The sequence below is a fragment of the Schistocerca piceifrons genome, chromosome 6 (assembly GCF_021461385.2).
Source record: "Schistocerca piceifrons isolate TAMUIC-IGC-003096 chromosome 6, iqSchPice1.1, whole genome shotgun sequence".
In the NCBI taxonomy this organism is placed as follows: domain Eukaryota; kingdom Metazoa; phylum Arthropoda; class Insecta; order Orthoptera; family Acrididae; genus Schistocerca; species Schistocerca piceifrons.
The window spans coordinates 324,291,915-324,311,068 of record NC_060143.1 but is presented as its reverse complement, the minus strand read 5'-3'; the positions used below and the strand labels follow the sequence as shown (position 1 = coordinate 324,311,068).

Genomic DNA, 19,154 nt, shown 5'->3' with positions numbered 1-19,154 from the left:
ACTAAAATATCACTCAGCCACAGTTGGAATCGGCCAGCTTGTACAAACATCCTGCGGTATCAGTTTGTACAGATATGAAAAGGAACATTCACATAACAAAAGTCCTGTGATGCATAGCAGAATATTGCTCAGCTGTCAGGATCTGCACCAAACAGGACTACCAGGATATTGAATGTATACAGAGAAGAGCAGCACAAATTTTCAAACATTTGTTTGCTTCATGGGACAGTGACACACAGATCCTGAAGAAACTGGACTGGTATAAGTGTTAAGATATACGTGAACTACTCAGTGAAAGTCTGCTTACAAAGTTTCGAGAAACAACTTTAACTGATGAATCTCGTAACATACTGCAACCCCCTTTGTTTTGCTCCCACTGTGATTACAAAGATAATAGTAGACTAATTACAGCAGGCACAGAGGTTAATACACAACCTTTCTTCCAACATTCCATACTTGAATGGAGCAGGCAAAAGCCTTGGTACAATGGAAAGTACACTACGCCCTGCACTTCACAGTGATTCGCAGAACTATGGACTTTGACGGTGAAAAAATTCCCATGAAGGATGTTACTCTTGAGTTCACACAAATTCTTTTTGACTTATCAATTGGTACTTTCCTATCGATGTGATGCAGGGCTTTAGAAATCTTGTTAGCATTTGTGATCTGTAGTGATCCCAGTAAAGTCAGCTGTAATATCTCTGCTTTCTGTCCCCCATATTCTGGTCACCTGCATTGCATTCATAACCCTCCCTCCCCCCCCCCCCCCCCCCCTCACTTTCTGTCCATATTCCAGTCACCTGCATTGCTTTCATACCAGTGGAATTTTGATTTGCTTTTTTAGAGAAATCATCTTACAGATGGAGATCAAATAGTTTTCCTCAGTCCCTCAACCTACAAACACTCAGCAAGTTGAAACTGGCTCACCTTGAAAAAATCTAGCTGTAACCAAGAAACTACTACTGTCCTCAATGTATACATTTCACAGTTCCAAAACTGGCAATCTTGTACCAAAAAAGAATATATCTAATGATGGCAAAGCACCACAATGGAAATAGTTACTTGAGGGTAAAAGGTTCAGGTTGATTTCTAAGACAATCGTCGAGCTATAAGGAACATTTTTATTTTTTGTGGGAGGGTGCACTGAACATTAATCACCATTCACTGTATCTTTGCCTTATTCTGGAATACAATGAGATGGCAAAAGTCATGGGTTACCTCTTTTTACCTGGCATAGTACAGCTACTCGAAGTGGCATGGTCTCCTGCAGAAATATTGAGCCATGCTGCCTCCCTAGCCATACATAATTGCAAAAGCGTTGCCAGTGCAGGATTTTGTGCATGAACTAATCTCTCGATTAAGTCTCATAAATGTTCGATGGGATTCATATCAGGCAATCTGCGTGGCCAAACCATTCGCTCGAACTGTCCAAAATGTTCTTCAAACCATACATGAACAACTGTGACCCAGTGACATGGCACTTTATAGCCATAAAGATCTCATCGTCATTTGGAAACATGGTGTCCATGAATGTCTGCAGATGATCTCCAAAATGGCTGAACATCCATGGGACCTGGTCCATTCTATGCAAACACAGCCCACATCATTATGGAGCCACCATCAACTTGCACAATACCTTGTTGACAATTTGGATTTATTGCTTCTTGAGGATGTGCATCACATTCGAACCCTACCATCAGATCTTACCAATTGAAATTGGGACTTATCTGATCAAGCCATGGTTTTCCAGTTGCCTAGGGTCCAACGAATATGGTTACGAGTCCAGGAGAGGCACTGCAAGTGATGTCGTGATGTGATGTGCTGTTAGCAAAGGCAGTCCCATCAGTCTTCCAATGCCATAGCCTATTAACGCCACATTCTACCGCACTCTGCTAACATATATGTTTGTTTTACTTCCCACACTGATTTCTGGGGTTATTTCACACAGCGCTGCTTGTCTGTTTGCACTGACAACTCTAGGCAAATGCTGCTGCTCTCAGTCAGCCAGTAACTGCGTTGTCCGTGGTGAGGGGTACTGCCTGAAATGAATGAATCACCTAAGTACAAATGACAGCTCCATCAATGCACTGCCCTTTTATACCTTGTGTACACAATATTACTGCCATCTGTATATGTACATATCAATATCCCAACTTTTGTCACCTCAGTGTACAGATAGAGGCAGTTAAAGGTATCTACAGATTCCTCAGTGGGAGACCACCCAACATGCTCCCAGTTGGTGTATCCCAACATCTGAGTGTCATATGCAAATCTCACATCATTATTTTCCAATGGTCACCTTTCTAAAGCTGTGTAAACTTTCTCCTGGATTGTGAATATAGCTGAAAAACATGGTTGCTGATTGGTGATAGTTAATACCTTGGCACTGTTATCCACAAGGCAAAACAAGTATGAGGAGCAGTCTAAGTATTAATTATCACCTCAAAAAACTCAAGCTGCAACCACGAGACTTTATAGTGGTGTTAGTCTTCCTCTACATAAATGCCCTTCAATGCAACATCTTTTTACCAATGTTGGATGACTTGATCGAGACTTTGATTGTAGAAGTCTGCACTTTGGCTATTCAGGAAACGTTCCACCTCAAAAATCACCTTGTTCTGGTATGTCAGGACAATACAAGGAGGGGGTGAGGCAAAAATTGGGTAGACCACAGCAGCAGCATCTGTGACCATCCTGTTCAGAATGGCCCATAGTGTTATCATGGAGAAAAATATCTCCTAGACAGCTTACTACAAGACTTTGCCTCCATAAAACTTCGCCTTGAGAGTATCTTGTAACCTCATCAGGAGATTTCAGTGGTACATTTCTGCAATGGTTTCACTCCTTTCTATGCAAAAGTTGAATCCATCATAGGGAAGTGCAGATCAGTTTTACATTCTGCAACAAAAATTAAAGGGCCACTTTTTCGAAAACCTGTAATTGTCGTCCATTGGATGCAGAAGTTTCAGATTAGGTGCCAAAAACCTTTCCCTGCTTTGCTGCAAAATTGTGGTGCTCTGCAACATTGCCCTCAGGCTCAGCAAAGCTTCAAACAGCAAGGTGATAACACATGTGAAAGAAAGGTCAGAGCTCAGATGTTCATGTGTGATGTAAGGTGGGTTAATGATATCACAATGACACCAAATTTCACCACAATTCTGTCCAATGCCATCATGAACATGTCTCATGATGGGAAGCTCATCAAACCTCTTCTTACCCACATTTTATCCCTTCTTTTGACAATTCCATGATGAAACTCAGAACCATGATGTCCGGTGTTTAAATCATGTGGTTTTCTTATGTATAGCCAAGGAAAATACAAAATCGACATGAAAAGGCCACTGGGGGTGGCATACAGGGTATCAATGAAACCATCCATTCCCTTGGAGTGTTGATTTCCACACATTTTGCGGTTGAAAACATTTAGTAATGTGATACACAACAAGATGACATTCTTGGCAATGTTCAACACTACTGACACCCCCTGGATGATTCAACCCTTCCTCTAAAGACATTAAGGGGTTGCTACCCCAAGAAACATGATATGACCCTCTTTGGAGTGTATTGTGATCACTATTTTTACTCTGGTGTACACAATGGAACCACTATGGAACGTTCTAAGCTGTCTGATGAAACTCTAACATAATTCAAAGCAACAAAGGGTATTTTTTTCCCAGCCGTCCTGTTTTGTGCTCTTCTATAGTCTGATCATGTGGTGGAGCGAGAGGAAGGGATCGGGTGGGGTGGGGGAGAGGCATGGAGGTGCAAAGGTTCCATCCAACACACACACACACACACACACACACACACACACATGCACACACCACAAGTTTTTCCCCAAGTGAAATTCCTAATTTCCCTGATTTCCAGACATGCTTTAGCATTTTTCCCTGACAAATTTTGAGATAGATTGATTGACTAATTAATTGAGATGGTTTATGGAGCCAAATGGCGAGATCATCAGTCCCACGATTTCGAAGTTACTCACAGAAGAAATAGGATCAGCTAAAAGTAAATGGATCCAGTCAGGTGATTCAAACAATAAAACTAGAACATTAAAAAACACCACAGTAAAAGGCATAAAAGGTTAGACCAAACCTAAAAACCGGAAAAAAAGAGTGATCTTTCCACGGGGGAGTGGTCATGGGGTCTCAGACTGAGAAAACGTGAAGAGAGGCCTCAATCACAATCATCCTGCCTCTGCCCCAGGAATAAAGCAAAACCTTATATCTGGAAATAACCACTTTCACAGAGGAAACTGATGACCAGTTCAACCATCCGTAAATTGTCTGCTAATATTAAAATTAAGGTAGACTATACTTAACATGAAGGGGAAAGTCTACCAATATTTTGTAGTAGGAGAATCCCCACTTCCGTGAGGAGACTGCCAATGGGATTAGGGCAAAAGGCACCAATAGCCAGGCACACCCCACAATGGTGAACAGGATCAAGTATTTTCAGAGTGGAAGGAGCCACTGAACTATAAACCTGACTTCCATTATCTAGTCTGGACAAGACCAGAGCACTGTAAATATGGAGAAGATTAGTATGGCCTGCACCCCAAGATGTGTGGGCCAGGAGGTGGAGAGCATTAAGCTTCCGCATGCATATAGTCTTCAGGCGATGAATACAGGGCAAACACGTCAGCTTTTCATCAAACAAAAGGCCAAAGAAAAGGGAGCTGGTCGCCTATACAAAGTTCTGGATCAGGGTGTACTAGGAATTGACAGCAAAAATGCGTAACCCGCATTTTGGGGGAAGAAAACTGGACGCCAAGAAAGACAGCCCACACAGAAGTTCATTGGATGGCCCCTTGGATCCGGCACTCAGGAGACGCTACCAAGTGGCAGCTGCACCAGATGCAAAAATTGTTGACATACAATGCCAGGGTAATCTGAGGGCCAAGAGAGGTTACAAGCCCATTGATGGCAATGAGGGATACCATTCTCTCTATGTGTGATACCATTCTCCTGAATCCGAGGGATGCTGAGTGAAGTGTCAAATGGAACTCAGAGAGGTGGTGAGATAAAAAATCGTGAATAAAAATCAGAAGGGAGCCATGACAGCTCCAGTCACAGAGGGTAACTAAAACACAATGGCGCCAAGCCATATCATATGCCTTAGGAAGGTCAAAGAAGACCGTGACATGGTGTCAACAGTTAGTAAAAGTCAGTCAGATTGCAGTTTCAAATCTGAATAAATGGTCAGTTTGAGATCATCCTTCCTGAAAACCACACTGATATGGGGAGGCCCCAAGATTCAAGTACCCAACATAATCGGAAGCAACCATCCTGTCAGGCAATTTACAAAGTACGTTCATCAGGCTAATTGGGCAGTAGCTGTCGAGAGATGTTGGGTTCTTCTCAGGCTTAAAGATGGGGATAACTACACTGTGTCGTCACTGTGAGGGGAAGGCACCCACGAGCCAAATGTGGTTGAAGACCCTGTGTAGGCCAAATGTGGTTGAAGACCCTGAGTAGATATTGCCTCTGTGTAATGTCCAAGTGTTGGATCATCTGGTTGTGATGGAATCTGGGCCTGGTGCCGTGTCATGTGAAGAGGTAAGAGCTGCAAGAATTCCCATTCAGTGAAGGGTTCATTATAGGGTTCACCTTGGTAAGAGTTGAAACAGAAGGGGGTCTGTTCAACTCTGTGGTCGTGCGGTAGCGTTCTCGCTTCCCACGCCCGGTTTCCCGGGTTCGATTCCCGGCGGGGTCAGCGATTTTCTCTGCCTCGTGATGACTGGGTGTTGTGTGATGTCCTTAGGTTAATTAGGTTTAAGTAGTTCTAAGTTCTAGGGGACTGATGACCATAGATGTTAAGTCCCATAGTGCTCAGATCCATTTCCATTTTTCAACTCTGTGCTTCTGCCAGGGAAAGGTGGCAAGATACGAAGAGGAAGCCGATGCAGTCACAGTGTGTCGCAAGGTGTTCTGCAAGGACCAGTGGATCAGAAGACAAGAGCACCTTGGAGGATAAGCCCCAGGACAGTTGACTGTCAATGGTGGCCCAGAAGGCTAGAGAGCTTGGACCAAACTTGCAATGAAGAGCCATTTGTCCCCAGGGAGGAAACATAGCACTCCCAGCATACCTTTTTGCTCAGCTTAGTAAGGTAACAAGCCTTATCAGAGACGCTTGAAAGCGAGGAGGTTGGTCTGCGAAGGGTGTCATTTAAATCGTTGCAGTGCCTGTAGGCGACTGCTATGTCCTTGGTACATCATGGTACTGGTCGATGATGAGGGGGACCTGTGGATAGGGAGACAGCAGTGCCAGCAGCATGAATAATAGTGGCAGAAATACCTTGCACGACTGCATTGATGCAGTTCGAGAGACGTGTCTAAGTGCACAGCAGATGTATATAAAGGCCAATGGCCCCTGCAGGATGCCCAACGTGGGGCCTGTCTCCCTAGTGGAGGCAGGGGAATGACGGAATCACTGGAAAGTGGTCACTGTCCCAAAGATCATCAAGGGGGTGGCCAATGTAGGCAAGCCATGAGAGTAGAGAAGGAGATTGTGAGATTGACAGCAGAAAAGGTTCCACGAGCGGCACTGAAGTGGGTCGGGGAACTGTCATTGAGGAGAGACAAATCAAAGTCTGTAATAAGTTGGTCAAGTAAAAGAGCCCTACCCAACGAAGTGGCACTCCCAGATTGGGGGATCCAGTCACTAATGATATCGATGCGAACCAAAGTATAAACCCCTCCAGAAACTATCCCGGAGCCGATAAAGTTCTGGCACAATGCTCAATAACACAAAACTTTAGAGAGTGGTCATCTTGAAAATGGGTTTCTTGAAGAGCAAGACAGAATGAAGAGTAGGAGGGAACAAGGCATTTTATTCACGGGAGGTTGCGATAATATCCGTCACAATTCCATTGGACTATCGTGTGGTGAGAGTCCAGGTGAGACATAAAGAAGACGAGGGGAGGTCAAGTCACTTTCTCGGTGGTCTTCACCAATGAGGATGGGGTGACATCCTTTAAAACTGGGTCTGATTCAGGATGAGGTGGAGGGATGAAGCCCTCCGGGAAAGCAGGGAAGCCCCATCCATTGACTTGCACTGTTTCTTCTTCTTCTTCTTCTTCTTCTTCTTCTTCTTCTCCTCCCTCGGAGGGAGGGAGGCGGCATTTTCAGTAAGGGGATAGGTGGCAGTGATTTCAGGATTGGACAGAGAATGGGTGGCTTTGGGGCCCTTGGAGAGTGGATCTCTCCTCCTGCCCAAGGGTGCAGGCTTCCTGTCCTGAGAATTCCGGGGAGGGGTGTTCCGAGATGGAGTCCCATCCCTAGCAGGAGTCAGAGGATAGGAAGTTTTCCCTGGCAGAGGAGGATGAGGAGGAGTGGTTCTTGGAGGAGGAGGAGCCACTAAGGGTGAGGAAATGGAAGGAGGGCAAGGGTGGCGGTAAGGGTGAGGGGGGAAGAGGTGAAGGCATAACTGAGGCACAGGTAAAGGAGAGATTTACATGGCGAAGTAAATCATATTTCTTCTGGGCTTCAAAGCACCTGAGACAGTCTAGTGTCTTTATTTCCTGAATTCTTTTTTCCTTCACGTACACTGGAAACTCTGGTGAGTGGGGAGAATGGAGACCAGAGCAGTTTACACAATTAGATGGTGGGGTGCAAGGGCTCCCCACATGAAAAGTGTGCCCACAGTCACCACAGATGCGAGCGGCATTGCATCGCTAGGACATGAGGCGAAACCTGAGGCAATGGAGGTGAAAAGTACGGTTTCACATTGCACCTGTACACCATTACCTTGATCTTCTCGGGCAGGGTATCATCCTCAAATGCCATGATGAAAGCACCAGTCTTTATACAATGGTCCTTGGGGTCTTTCTGGACACGCCAGATGAAATGAACGCCATGTGTTCCAACTCGAGGAGAAGGTCCCTATGGAACATTACATCCTGTGTCACACTGACGGGGTTGTCTCCTAAACAGTTGCAGGCACAGAGGGAGGCTGGCTGACTGGCATAAGTTGTCTTTATAAGGAGAATGATCCCTGTGATATTGAGGGGCTTAGTCAGCCCCACCACATGGACTGGCTACCAAGCAGGTGACCTGGCAAGAAGGCAAAAGGACTTTGGCGGGGTGGGAGGGGAAGGGAGAAAAGGGAGAGGGGAAGGGAGAAAAGGGTGAAGGAGAGGGGCGAGGGGGAGGGGGGAGGGGAGGGGGGAGGGGAGGGGAGAGGGAGGGGGTGTGGGAGGGGGAAGGGGAGAGGGAGGGGGTGTGGGAGGGGGAGGGGGCAGGGAGGGGGATGGGGGCAGGGAGGGGGAGGGGAGGGGGAGAGGGAGGAGAGGGAGAGGAACCCACGCCAAAGACTCTAGGGAGGGAGTTCTTCCCCATCTGGCTCACACTACAGATTTCAATTAGAGAGGGAGGTCGAACGCCTGAGGGGGGAATGAAAAGGAAAAGCCAAAAAGGATAAGGAAAAGCAACCAAACAAAACCGCAAGATGAAGCAAAGTCATGAGGATAGCCAGACCGACATAAAGAAGAACACCAAGAGAAAGAATGGAAGGGGCAAAGGGAAAGGAAGGAGGGCAGGGAAGAAGAAGGAAGGGGCAAAGGCAAAGGAAGGAGGGCAGGGAAGAAGAAGGAAGGGGAAGGGAAAGCAACCCAGAAAAGAATAAAGGCTTCAAATAGCTCAGGGACCCATGTCCACCACACACAAAGCCATCAAACAGCTGTTGGCCCGCTGCAGGGACAAATTTTGAGATCTCAAGGGTAAGTAAACAAAGTAAGTTGACACAAAAGTTTAAGGACTTCTATATTTCTAAACATGAGAGCAAAATTCTTAAGTACTAACATTAACATCTTTTGCAATGAATTGTTTTTAAATGGGGAAAGCAAGTCAAATGTTATATGCGTTACATTATGATGTCAGAAATAAAAGTAGGCCTCTTGAAAGAAGTGTATAAGGCAGGGAAGAGTTCTATGAATCAACACTACAGGTGACTGCCAATAAAATATTGGTTCTACTATGTTTGTTATTGTTGGTTGCTGCACACTGTGTTGTCTATTATTTTACAGGTATTGTGTGGTTTTTCTTTCACAAAATATGTGAGTACATAGCGTACAAATTGCCAGTGACTGCCATTATTTTCTTCCTCCTATCAACCACACTCTCTAATATATAAACTACTTTCTAATATATAAACTACTTTTAAAATGCCAAAATGTACTAGAATAAATAAAATGTCCATAAAATTCCCCACTGTACAATGTTCTTGCAGTGAGACAGTCGTAATTCCTGAAATCCATTGCCCATGGCCTCTGGCCTGCCAAGAAGCACCACAGTCCTGAGTCCATGGATAAACCACAAAAATCTGCCACATTACACCACACACAAACAGACCTGGTATGTGAGCAGATTGGTGAGACTAGACTCAACGGGCAGGGCATGCACTTTAGTGGAAAATGATGGACTTCAGACTGGCAGGCCCAGTCCATTAGAGATACCCACAGTAATGGCCTGTGGTTTTGAGCCATCATGGAAGTCCACTGGTGTGGGCAGCTATTTACATGTCACAGACACCATGCTGATGAAATGAAACCACAATGATCAATCCATACAACAGATAACTTGCAAGAGTACTCTGGAAATGAATACTGATGAGGATAGGCAGCAACTCACTGTAAAGGTGATCACTGAGCTGCAGACAGGCACTTAGAAAAGACAATCACACTCTCACAACAAAATTTTTGGTCATAGACTTTGTCAGGAAATGAGAGCGCACACACATTCACACAATCATTCAGACACAATTTATGCACATGACTGCTGTCTCTGGCCACTGCATCAACAGTCTCTGAGAATCAGATGCAAACAAACCTCTCCTCATGTCTCCCATCGGCAGCTACTGGGCTAGCAGCAAGAAGTGGTGGCAGCATTGACTGAAAGCTGAGGGGAGTGGCAGAAGGGGAAGAAGCAATAAGAATGATGGAGTAGGGAAGAGGCTCACATACTCAGCTGTGCCCAGCCAGCAAAGATGCACGATATCTCAGTAAACAAACCATTTCCTCTCCTGAGACCAACACTACATTTTTTCGGTGTTTTTCCAAATTTCCTTGATTTCCCTGACACATTTGAAATTCCCTGATATTCTGTGATTTCCGGAACTTGCGGCAACCCTGCTATGTTTCTATATTTTTGAATTTTTATGAATGACCTGCTCATGTAGTTTGACACGCAGCATGCTATTGTGTAAGACAGGGAGGTGAAACAAATTCACACCACGGATTAACAACTATTGGTCTGGTACACCAGCCAGGCTGAGAGAGTTTTCTATGCTTGTTTAGTCAAATTCTGCATTGGTTCCCACTTTCCATCACAGAAAATACCATAAACAAACAGTTAAATGAGTGACAAACATCTAAAAGACAATAAATATTTAAAACTATACTAAAACTGCCTTTGCAAAGAAATATTTTGTGTGTTCTAATAACTGTAGAGCAACTACAGACTCCAAGGACACAAAAATGAAGTACACAGAATACAGTTCACATGTTTCACAGAAAGACATTTAGAAGGAGACTGACAAAAGCAACCCATTTCCTTTCTGTTATTACCTTTCAAATTCCTATTACTTTCATTTTCGCCATTATTCAGTGTTGTTATGATGCAAGTTTATTTCCCATTCCCTATATTTTTATGCGACAAATGCATCTCTTAGTATCAGAACGTACCTTAAACAGTAGTCTCATCTGATCCTAATAACCATAGGAATTTGCGGTCATATGCAGGTGGATCATCTTACACTTTGTGCTAACAGATCTGCTAACCTGAAATTTTACTACCTAAATGTAAGTACCTTTAAGGAATTTCGTCTCAGTTTTAAAGTTTTTCCCTCTACAGTAGGATTAACCCAGGACTGATAATGTCACCACAGGGTCTCTGCAAAACTTACGCTTGCATTTTCAATAGTTGCTTCTACTACTGTATTTTACATTTTTGGCCAGACTGTTTTCCGTTTCCCCGACTATTAGTGATTGTCTTCGGTAAAATTCTTAAACGTTTGTCTCAAGTTCTCTCTTATGTGGTTAAGATTGGCATTTAGTTTCACAAACATTATAACCTAGGTCCTTAAGCCCAATATTTTGCTTTAGCTGCCCACTACTACTACTACCTAGCAGCAGAGCTCTATTTTTCACCCAACTTACCTGTAAGATACCTAGAAGTGTTCTGCTGCATATTTACCGCTGCCCGTCTGTAGAAAGCTTCTCCTCCTCTAATTCTAGTAACAAATCAAATTTATTTGTTATCTGACTTTTGAATGTGCTAATTAAATGTTTGTCCTTCCCTCTTTGCTGGTCACCCTTTTTCCCAGCACCAGTACCCCCATCCTTTTAACTGTCCCAATTTAGAATTTCATTTTGCAATTCTACCTGTTGTTGTTATGGACTCCAATCCAGAAACTTGTTTGATGAAGCTCTCCTGCTACCCTATTCTGTGCAAGCCTCTTCACCTCTGAGTAACTACGGCAACCTACATGGTTTTGAATCAGCTTAGTGTACTCATCCCTTGGCCTCCCTCTACAATTTTTAGCCTCCGCGCTTCCCTCCAATACTAAATTGGTGATCCCTTGATGTCTCATAACATGTCCTACCAACTGATCCCTTCTTTTAGCCCGGTTGTGCCACAAAGTCCTCTTCTCCCCAATTCTATTCAGTACCTCCTCATTAGTTAAGTGATCTACCCATCTAATCTGCAGTATTCTTCTGTAACACAACATTTCAAAAGCTTCTATTCTCTCTGTCTAAACTATTTATGGTCCATGTTTCAATTCCACACATGGCTACTCTCCACACAAATACTTTCAGAAAACGACTTACTGACACTTAAATCTGTACTCAATGTTAAGAAATTTCTCTTCTTCATAAACGTTTTCCTTGCCATTGCAAGCCTACATTTTATATCCTATCTACTTCGACCACCATCAGTTCTTTTGCTCCCCAAATAGCAAAACCCATCTACTACTTTAAGTGTCTCATTTCCTAATCTAATTCCCTCAGCATCCCTGATTTAATTCAACTACATTCCATTGTTCTCGTTTTGCTTTTGTTGATGTTCATCTTATATCCTCCTTTCAAGACACTGCCCATTCCGTTCAACTGCTCTTCCATGCCATTTGCTGTCTCTGACAGGATTACAATGTCATTGGCAAACCTCAAAGTTTTTATTTCTTCTCCATTGATTTTAATTCCTACTCGAAATTTTTCTTTTGTTTCCTTTACTGCTTGCTCAATATACAGATTGAATAACATCAGAGATAGGCTACAACCCTATATTATTCCCTTCTCAACCACTGCTTCCCTTTCATGTCCCTTGACCCTTCTGTCTGCAGTCTGGTTTCTGCACAAACTGTAAATAGCTTTTCACTCCCTGTATTTTACCCCTGCAACCTCCATAATTTGAAAGAGAGTATTCCAGTCAACATTGTCAAAAACCTTCTCTAAGTCTACAAATGCTAGAAGCGGAGGCTTGCCTTTCCTTAATCTATCTCCTACGATAAGTCGTAGGGTCAGTATTGCCTCGTGTGTTCCAACATTTCTATGGAATTCAAACTGATCTTCCCCGAGGTCAGCTTCTACCAACTTTTCCATTCATCTGGAAAAAACTCGTGTTAGTGTTTTGCGGTTATGACTTACTAAACTGATAGTACGATAATTTTCACACCTGTCAACTCAAGATTTCCTTGAGATTGGTATTATTATATGCTTCTTGAAGTCTGAGGGTATTTCGTCTGTCTCATACATCTTGCTCACCACATGGTTCAGTTTTGTCATAGCTGGCTCTCCCAAGGCTATCAGTAGTTCTAATGGAATGTTGTCTACTCCCGGGGCCTTTTTCTGACTTAGGTCTTTCAGTGCTCTATCAAATTCTTCACGCAGCATCATACCTCCAATTTCATCTTCATCTATGTCCTCTTCTATTCCCATAATATTGCCCTCAAGTACATCACCCTTGTACAGACCCTCTACATAGGTCTCTCTAATTTTCCTGTAGGCAGTATCTATCTTACCCCTAGTGATATATGCCTCTACATCCTTACGTTTGTCCTCTAGCCATGCCTGCTTAGCCATTTTGCACTTCCTGTCGATCTCATTTTTGAGACGTTTGTATTACTTTTTGCCTGCTTCATTTACTGCATTTTTATATTTTCTCCTTTCATCAATTAAATTCAAAATCTCTCCTGTTACCCAAGGATTTCTACTAGCCCTCGTCTTTTTACCTACTTGATCCTCTCCTGCTTTCTCAAAGCCACCCATTCTTCTTCTACTGTATTTCTTTCTCCTGTTCTTGTCATTCATTCCCTAATGCTCTCTCTGAAACTTTCTACAACCTCTGGTTCTTTCCATTTATCCAGGTCTCATCTCCTTAAATTCCTTCCTTTTTGCAGTTTCTTCAGTTTTAATCTACAGCTCATAACCAAAAAATTGTGGTCACTTCACATCTGCCCCAGGAAATGTCTTACAGTTTGAAACTTGGTTCCTAAATCTCTATCTTATCATTATATAATCTATCTGAAATCTTCCAGGGTCTCCAGGCCTCTTCCATGCATACAGCCTTCTTTCATGATTCTTAAACCAAGTGTTAGCTATGATTAAGTTATGCTCTGCGCAAAATTCTACCAGGCGGTTTCCTCTTTCATTCCTTACCCCCCAGTCCATATTCGCCTACTACTTTTCCTTCTTTCCTTTCCCTAGTATCAAATTCCAGTTTCCCATGACTATTAAATTTTCGTCTCCCTTCACTATCTGAATAATTTCTTTTATCACATCATACATTTCTTCAATCTCTTCATCATCTGTGGAGCTTGGTGGCAAATAAACTTGTACTAGTGTGGTAGGCGAGGGCTTCGCTTCTATCTTGGCTACAATAATGCGGTCACTACACTGTGCTTAGTAGCTTATCCGCCCTTCTGTTTGTTTATTCAGTATTAAACCTACTCCTCCATTACCCCTCTTTGATTTTGTATTTATAGCCCTGTATTCACCTGACCAGAAGTCTTGTTCCTCCTGCCACCGAAATTCACTATTTCCCACTATACCTGACTTTAATCTAACCATTTCCCTTTTCAAATTATCTAACCTACTTACCCGATTAAGGGATCTGACATTCCACACTCCGATCCGTAGAACGCCAGTTTTCTTCCTCCTGATAACAACGTCCTCCCGAGTAGTCCCTGTCCCGAGATCCAAATGGGGACTATTTTATCTCCAGAATATTTTACCCAAGAGGACGCCATCATCATTTAACCATACAGTAAAGATGCATGCCCTCGGGAAAAATTACGGCTGTAGTTTCCCCTTGCTTTTGGCCGTTCACAGTACCAGCATAGCAAGGCCATTTCGGTTAATGTTACAAGGCCATTTCGGTTAATGTTACAAGGCCAGATCAGTCAGTCATCCAGACTGTTGCCCCTGCAACTACTGAAAAGGCTGCTGCCCCTCTTCAGGAACTGTGTGTTTGTCTGGCCTCTCAACAGATAGCCCTCCGTTGTAGTTGCCTGACAGAGAGAGAGAGAGAGAGAGAGAGAGAGAGAGAGAGAGAGAGAGAGAGAGAAATTTAATTAACCTATGGCAATATCCACTCTAATCACATATGGATGATCTGTTTTATGGAACTAGCAGCAGATAAAATGAGATAAAAACAAAATTAATGAAATAATAAATTTTTATCAATATTTGAACACTTCCTTTGCATAAAATTAATCCCAGGAACACATCTACTATAGCAAGAAGAAATATTCACTTTTCACACTGCTTTACTGCAAATAACATCTCACTTACCTCCCCATCTGCGACAACAGTGTTTAATTTTGTGGTTGTAATGTAGTGTTTTTGCTCTATTTTTTGAGATTTCTTTTGATATCCATTAGGTGCTTACTTCATTAAATATCTCTCCGCTCCTTACTCTTTTTCATCTGTTACCAATGTAAGGAGAAAAATCAAAAAGGTGTTTATTGGTCTTCTTCTTGTGGCAGCAGTTGCAGTGAGTGGACACAGTCCAGAAGTTGCTTCCACTCTGGATAAAATTTTACTCAGTGTGGTGGTGAGCTGATGTAGAATTTGTTGAGGTCTATATTATTCAAATTTCCTGTAAAACTTAATGATATCTAGGTTGCAAGCTTATCCAGAAAGCAGAAACAAAGTGTGAAGAGCACATTGAAGATTTTATTTCCTCTATCCGTAAGTGGTCTGATGGGCAGGGTGGGGGAAATCAGCATCTCTTTGCTGATGAAGTATCATTGCTGAATGATTGTAGAAGGATACAAGATGACTTAGACAAAATTTCTAGTTTGTGTGATACGTGACAGCTTGCTCCAGAAGTAGAAGAATCTAAGTTAATGCAAATGAATAGTAAAAACAATCCTGTAATGTTCAAATACAGTATTAATAGTAGGCTACCTGACACACTGCATCAATTACATACCTAGGCATAATGCCACAAAGTGATAGGAAATGGAATGAGCGTGTAGAGAATGCAGCAGGGAAAGCAAATGCCTGACTTTGGTTTATTGGGAAAATTTTAGGAAAGTGTGGTTTATCTAGAAAGGAAACCATGTACAGAATCTAGTGTGACCCATACTTGACTACAGCTTGAGTGTCTGGGACCCCTACAAGGTCGGATTAAAGGAAGACATTGAAGCAATTCGGAGGTGGGCTGCAATACATGTTACCTATAGGTTCAATCAACACGCTTGTGTTATGGAGATGTTTTGGGGACTCAAATGGGCATCTCTGGAGAGAAGGCGATGTTCTTTCTGAGGAACACCATTGAAAAAATTTAGAAAACCAGCATCTGAAGCTGACTGCAGAACTACTGCCTCTAACTTACATTTAGCTTAAGGACCAAATTATGTATTGTACAGAGGTATATGGACAGTCGCTTTTCCCTCACTCAGGAAAGGAAATGACTATTAACAGATACAAAGAGCCCTCCAAATCACAATAAATGGTGGCTTGTTGTGTATCTATGTGGATGCAGATGAGAGAACAAGATAGGATTTTTTTATTACATTATAATCACTAAAATGTCCACTTAGACAATTGCTTTGAAAATACACTTTTATCAGTATGACATATTACTTATAATCTTATTTATTTAGTTGTCTATCACAGTGGAATTCAGAATACACTTAAAGGTGCAGTATTGCCTGCACAGAGGTACCAAACTTACTTAACCATACTTTCAATATCGGAGAAGGAAAGTTGCTCCTTGCCATATAGCGGAGATGCAACTTTCCTTCTTTCCTATTGTTACTTTCCATCCTGGATTTTCCATTGTTTGATTAACCATACTTTTGTGAGATATGAACATTCGTGTAGAATTCAAATCACAGAGCATTCCATAAGAGGAAATAGTACTGACTGTTATAAAAGACATAAGAACCAGGTATTGCAAGAATACAAAAAAAAAGATTGTAATGAGCATTTATTACAAGGCATAAAGTTCTCACAGAAAACATATGACATTTCCCTCATATTCATACAATATCACAGAATAATCTTCATACATAAATTTTAGTAAAAAGTATGTACAGGTTTTGCTCTTCATCAAAATAAACATTATGTAAAAAACATTGACACACTACAATAAAATCACAAAAGCATATACAACTGACACACACACACACACACACACACACACACACACACACACACACACACACACACACTTACATTTTTAACTACAAGTCAAGCGACCTCTTTTATCCGCTTCTTTCTTGGTGAGAAGTTTTCTTGTAGAACAATCTACTTCTTCTGCAGCAAACTTGCTCTTCCTTATGTTCTGTACTTCTTTAAGAGGACATCTTTCAACAACTAGTTGCAGCACATTCTCTTTATGGTTATCTGTAAAATTACAACCATGACAATCTCAAAAATTCATCCGGGACTAATTTACATATTTTCTATAATAATTCATTTTCAATATGGCTGCCTTTTCCGAAGGAAAACTACAAAGTAAGTAATTGATGAATAAAAATCTAATCCCTGTCACAACCACGTAATGCAACTGTCATGAAATCAACGACAAAGGCCTGTTACAACCAATGAGGAACAATGTCTTCATAAGAGTTTATTGCGTAATATTAAGGTTTGATGAATCTACCTGCAGTAGTGGTGGTGGTGGTGGTGGTGGTGGTGGTTTCCCTCCATTACCAAACAGACTATTGCTTGATGCCTCATGTGTCCTGTCAAGCAATCCCTTCTTTTAGTTAACTTGTTCCCAATTACATTTAGTATCTCCTTATCTGCTATTCAATCTAGCCCTCTAACTTTAGCATTCTTTTGCAGCCACACTTTTCAAGAGCTTCTATTCTCATCTTGTCTGAGCTGCTAATTGTCCATGATTCAAATCCACAGAAGGCTACACTCCGGATAAATACCTTGAGAAAACACTCCCAAACACTTTACATTATATCACATGTTAAATTCCTCTTTTTCAGAAAACTTTTCTTCTTACTGCCGGCCTGTATTTTATATTCTTTCTACTTCAGTCATCATCAGTTATTTTTCTGCCCAAATGGCAAAATCCATCTACATCTGTATGATGGATCTATAAAAACTCTTGTTTAAATCCATTGCTCTATCTAACAGAATTACAATGTGATCGATAAACTTCAAAGCTTTTATTTCTTCTCCCTGAACTTTAATTCTCTTTACAAATTTCTCCTGTTTCCCTTCCTGCTTGCTCAATGTACAGACTGATAACTTCAGGGATAGGCTACAACCCCATATCACTCTCTTCTCAACTATTATTCCCCTTTTGCATCCTTCAACTCTTATAACCACTGTCAGGTTTCTGTACAATCTATAAATAACCTTTAGCTTCCTGTATTTATCCTTGTTACCTTCAAAATTTTACAGAAAGGAGTGCAGTAAACATTGTCAAAAGACTTCTCTAAACCTATAAATGCTTTAAATATAGGTTTGGCTTTCTTTACATTATCAAGTCAGATGTAAGGTCAGTACTCTCTCGCCTTCCTACATTTCTCTGGAACCCAAACTTACCTTCTCCAAGGGCAACTTCTACCAATTTTTCTCTTCTTCTGTAAATAATTTAGGTCAATATTTTCCAGGCATTATTCATTAAACTGATGGTACAGAAGTATGCACAACTGCAGCATCTGCCTTCTTTGGGGTTGGTATTACTACTACACACTTCAAGAAGTTATTTTGCTTGTCACATGTGTCTTCCACCCCAGGAGGAATAAGTTTTATTATAGTTGGTTCTCCAAACGATTTAAATAGTTATGAAGTAATGTTGTCAAATTCTCCTCGCAGTATCACGTCTCCCATCTCACCTCAACTTACTTCCTCTTCTCTTTCTGTAATATTGTCTCCACATTTGTTTCCCCTATACAGACCCTCTATATATTTGTTCCACATTTCCTTTCACTTCTTTGCTTAGTACTGGCTTGGCATTTGAGCTCTTTATATCCATACAACTGCTTCTCTGTTCTCCAATGGACTCCTTAATTTCCCTATAGGTAGCACCTGTTATTCTCCTAGTCACACATGTTTCTGCAGCTCTGCATTTGTCCTTTAACCATTCCTGTTTTTCCTGTCTTCCTGAATTTCCTGTCAATCTCATTTTTTATGCATCTATATCCCTTTTTGATTGCTTCATTTGCTGCAGTTATCAGAAGATAGAACATGTAAGGTAAACCAATAGGATATGGGAGTTAGGCAGTGGACTGTGCAAACTTAAAAGAGTCATGAGAAATATGTGCTACAGTTGAAATATGGTCTCTTATTTTGGTGTCAAAACACTGAAGTTAAAGATACAACAGCATAAGTAAATTCACATCGAGGTTTTCATTCATATTTATATTCATTTATGTGACTTTCTCTCAAGTTCTATGGTAAACTCACAGAACTGTCACAAGTCCTACTTTGGTGTCATCAATATTTAAACTGAAATTTATACATTATGATTAGTCACTTCATGATGTTTCCATGAAAGAAAAAATAAGTTTTTGCATGTTTGAGGAACTGTGGGCCTTAACACACCAACAGTTGTAATTTGTACTCCATTAATGGGTCAGTCACTAAATTATTTAAAACCAAAGAGTGTAATTTTTTTATCCAGGGAATCTATGCTGTTGAAGAGTACTTGAATAATGCATAATTCTCTTAAATAACTAGG

The 19,154-nt window shown here is 41.6% G+C and overlaps 1 protein-coding gene across 2 annotated transcripts in view; it reads right to left on the bottom strand.

Moving 5' to 3' along the window:
* Positions 1 to 16,453: 16,453 nt before the first annotated feature.
* Positions 16,454 to 19,154, bottom strand: part of LOC124802994 (protein Spindly-A-like) — a 98,554-nt gene continuing 95,853 nt past the window's right edge. For both annotated transcript variants that reach the window (XM_047264096.1, XM_047264097.1), the window contains one exon: positions 16,454 to 16,855. In XM_047264096.1, coding sequence (XP_047120052.1) covers positions 16,689 to 16,855 — 167 coding nt within the window. In that variant the 3' untranslated portion in view covers positions 16,454 to 16,688. The remainder of the gene's footprint in view (positions 16,856 to 19,154) is intronic.